Genomic DNA, 4,498 nt, shown 5'->3' on the forward strand with positions numbered 1-4,498 from the left:
TACAAAAATAAACTAAAAAACCATGATGCGTGGTGTCGTCTAAGTGAACTGATGGGAATACCCATTGATGACTTAAAAAACAAAAAAACATCGTTATTTGCAAGCTACAGAGGGTACAAAAATAAAGTTAAGAAATCAGAAAACTCTGGAGCAGGTGTCGACGATGTTTACAAGCCGATATGGTTCGCATACGAAATAATAGACTCTTTTTTTGGGGATACTACGAAATGTAAGAAAACAATAAATACTTAATTTTAATAATTTATTACTTATAATTATTATTAGATATAGGAAAGTACAAAAACGCCTTATTCGACGATACAGCAAGTTTTCCTTTATTAGTTAGTACAATCAACTTATGTCTATTGACAACCAGTACATAACCTATCTACTGAAATATTTAGCGAATTCATCTCTTATTTCTGTTGCGTGATGAGCCGCTCGCCGTGGAATATGTCGCGGATTTCGAATAGCACAGGTGCTCTCCATTTCTCCTCTCCAAGAGCCGGGCTCTATTAATCAATTATTATTGTCATAAGTATCTATAGTTCCGGAAGGTGTATAGATGTGTGATGATGTAGTGCTTCGTCTCAAGAAATTGTGTAAGAGTATGCATGTCAACGTTATCAAGGCGGCTTTTTCGGGTTGTAAATTTATTGGTTTCTTGAAAATTCTAAATTTTGTTACCAAAATGCCGAAAGTATTTTCAACTACTACTCGTGCTCCAGACAAAATCTGATTAAACTTTCGTTTTGGGGATCCCAAGTTGTGATTTCCAGAATAGGGTTTCATAATGTTTTCCGAAAGGGCAAAAGCGCCGTTTCCCAAAAAAATGTATGGCACGTCGATGCACCAGGCAGCGGATGTGGTTGTGGTAAATTTAGGTCATTTGTCTGCACTTTTGACCATAAAACTGTGTTAGTAAAAACTCCGCCATCACTAATTCTGCCTTGACAGCCTATGTCTGCGAAAATAAAATTGTAGTGACTATCAACCAACGCCATCAAAACTATACTGAATGTTTTTTTATAGTTATAATATTCCGATCCGGAATTTATGGGACATTCTAAAACAATATGTTTGCCATCTATTGATCCCACAGCACGCTTGAATTTCAATGCAAAGTCTTTTTCGGTTTGTAGCCATTCTTCGGGGCACGATGGTAGCTGCAACAATAAAAATAATCATTTTAATTTATTTCTATTTTAGGAGGAGCCATCTACTAGTAGAAATGAAGAACTTGAAGAAAATCAGACTAATCAAAATCCGCAAGCTGATGATCAAAGTCATACAGTCAATACAAATGCATCAACAATTCGTCGGCGAAAACACTCCACCGAAGTATTTCAAGCAGAAAAAGTTATGAAGGAAGCCTTGTCTACGTTTAATGCAACTGTTAAAAGAAATACACCTCAACCAATTCCAAAAGAAGACGATGATTGTGACTTGTATGCAAAGCTTTTGGCTACAAAATTGAGAAAATTACCGGAAGAAAAAAGATTAAGATTTATGCATGATATAGATGGCATGTATATGCAATATGCAGTACATTCTGAATTCTCATCACCAGTACCAACACCGTCACCACAGTCACAACATGCCAGTCAATTTATTCTATCACGCAACTCATCTCACGATCAATATCAACAGAGACCTGGAACCTCGTCATCCTCAAATTCCGAGCCGATTATTCATTACACACCAGTACCAACACCGTCACCACAGTCACAACATGCCAGTCAATTTATTCTATCACGCAACTCATCTCACGATCAATATCAACAGAGACCTGGAACCTCGTCATTCTCACATTCCGAACCGATCATTCATAACTCACCAAATTCAAATATTAATAATTCAGTCGAATGACGTCATTTACCCACCAGTTATTCACATTCCTGATTCAAACACTAGTGCAGAAATAGGTACTGTAACCTATGAAGGTTCAATTTCGCCAAATTCACTTGTTCAAGAAAATAACCGGGCTGCATCTAATATCATCATTGAAGCCTTTCAATTGTGTGATAAATAAAACAATTTGTTTGATACTAGATTTGACACTTAAAAAAATGTAATTTGGTCGTAAGTGGGCATCCGTTGGTAAAATTTAATTTGTATCATTTAAAAATTGTTGTAATACCTACTTTTAATTTTAATAAGTTTTTTAATAAAAAAATCATAAAATGTCATATTGTATTTTTTTACAGGTGGCAACAGCCATTCACACATACCTTTATATTTTCCTTTAATGCTTCATTTAGGGCTTGACAAACTTCTGGTATTATCTGCGAAATAACTTGTGGGGATATTTTAAATAAAAAATGAAGACTTTGGTAGTCATCTCCTGTGGCCAAGTATCGTAATGTTACTGCAAGACGTGTCCGAGCTAGAATGGATTCCCTTAATTGAGTATTTTGCTTAGAAATCTGTGTTGACACTTTATTCAATAAATATTCAAAATCCACCGAAGACATTCGAGTAAACTTTTTAAATTCATTTGATGGTTCGGCCACTAATTCATGTAACTGCTGATCCATAGTTAGGCTGTAAAAAGAGAAAGTTATTTCATTAGCATTATTATTAATAAAGTGTTGATCATTTTTGGTTGATGCATAAATAAATCTTAACGTGATCAAGGATCTTTTTTAAATAATCATGAGACATAAAAAATATAAAATACCTACATAGTCGTTCAAAAAGTACTTACCTTGTTCTATTACGATGAATACTTGTCATCCACCATCTTCTTTTTCGCCACTTCTTTTTAATAACTTTTTTCTCTTTCGCATACGCATAATTATAATATGCGAATGCGCATAACAATAAACTTGTCGCAGCGGTTACTTCTGCGTCCATCGTCATCGAACGCGAGAACTGTAGTGAGAACTATTTAAGAACTTTGTGAGAGTGTGTACCCAAAGAAGTTCTCGCTACAGTTCTCGCAGAGAATCTCCGGAGATTCTCGCGTGAATGTCTCTTGAGAATGTGGAGCGCCCTAGAGGGGCAACGAAAAAATATAAATGAACCGTAACCGTAGCTGCCAAAATTATAATAAAGTATATTCAGATATTGATATTTTATTCGAAAAAATGCATTATTTTAAAAATAAAGTAAATAAGATAAATTTATGTATCAATTTATAAAATATGTTCTGACATGTATAAATATCTAGCCTGTAATTAATTAACCAATGTAGCCATTAATGCCTTATATTTTTTTAATTTTATTTCGTTTAATTACGTTTAACTTTATTCATAATTGTTTAAGATTTCTCTTAGTATATGTTTGTTAATCTCATTAATTGTATAATGTTACCTATTTGATTTTATGTATGTTAGTCTTTTTTTTTTATTTTAATAACTGTGTAATTAGTATCAGTGGAAACTTAGCTGATGTATGTAATATTGTATATTTTTATGCCATAAGTGACATATCATAGACATTTTTCCAATTTTCATTTCACAATAAAACTAAATAATGGTGAAACTCAACGCCGTCGGCGGCGACTAGGTTTATTTAAGTTCTAAAAATAAAGTATTCTGTTTTCCATGCAGACTTTCTAACAACTCAAAAACTCAAATGGTACAGGATGGGTTTTGTGATTGGAAACACTTGAGTGATATTTTACACAGGCATGAAAATACTTAAGATCAAATGTTCTAATGGATAACATTAGAGAAGGGAATAAAGCAGAAAAAACCATTAAACCAAGAAAACAAAAGGCGAATTCTTGAATCTCAAAAACATTAGTGCAATTTGTTTGAGAGATCAGTTAATATTATAAATGTCCTAGCCTCTATTAATCTGGCATTTCGAGGTCACCGAGAAAATCTCAAAACAGACGAAAACAATAAGAATTGTGGTAAATTCACATACTTATTTAAACGTAATGAAGAAATACGACCGATGCGTACGCGACGAAGGCCCGGATCTAATTGAGCGCCCGGCGGTCTACCTGCTCTTTTTATAAGAAATTGTGAGGGTAGTCGTGTCATCGTTGAGATAATTGCTGATACGGCCTCTCATGACTAAGTGTCGGCCTCGACACGAGCTCCGTGGTTGAAGCCGCTGCGTCCAGCAGGGGCATAGTAGCAGCAGTCCGATTCCTTAGCCTGGAGTCAGACCACTGGGACTAGCAACATCAACAGCTCCAAGATCTTGACCCGAACTTAGGGAAGACAGACCAGACAGACCGGTCTCAGAGCGTGGTGCGCTATTCTGTGGCTCGTGTCCATGCGTATTTTCATCAAGCCTAGGTATTTATCTTTGTAGATTTAGTGCTTCTATTCTGGTTGAGTTTCTAGTCGGTGTCACCATCTAGGCTGTGTATGAAAGTAAAACGCCAAGGCAGACACGCCTGAAGTTTAACGAACGCCAAGACCACGTTAGGTCTGTAGTTCAATATGATCCTACATTACAGGAACTCATAAATCACATTAATAATAAACAACTTGCACACCATTATCTAAGCCACGAATCACGATATTCAAAATGAATT

The 4,498-nt window shown here is 35.4% G+C and overlaps 1 protein-coding gene across 1 annotated transcript; it reads right to left on the bottom strand.

Moving 5' to 3' along the window:
- Positions 1-316: 316 nt before the first annotated feature.
- On the bottom strand, positions 317-2,991 carry LOC125071402. Its single transcript, XM_047681629.1, has 3 exons — positions 2,708-2,991; positions 2,232-2,544; positions 317-1,166 (listed from the first exon to the last, which is right to left on the bottom strand). Exons 1-3 carry the CDS (start codon positions 2,860-2,862, stop codon positions 789-791), a joined length of 846 nt encoding a protein of 281 aa, XP_047537585.1. The 5' UTR covers positions 2,863-2,991; the 3' UTR covers positions 317-788.
- Positions 2,992-4,498: the final 1,507 nt, after the last annotated feature.

This window comes from Vanessa atalanta, chromosome 19 (assembly GCF_905147765.1).
Source record: "Vanessa atalanta chromosome 19, ilVanAtal1.2, whole genome shotgun sequence".
In the NCBI taxonomy this organism is placed as follows: Eukaryota; Metazoa; Arthropoda; class Insecta; order Lepidoptera; family Nymphalidae; genus Vanessa; species Vanessa atalanta.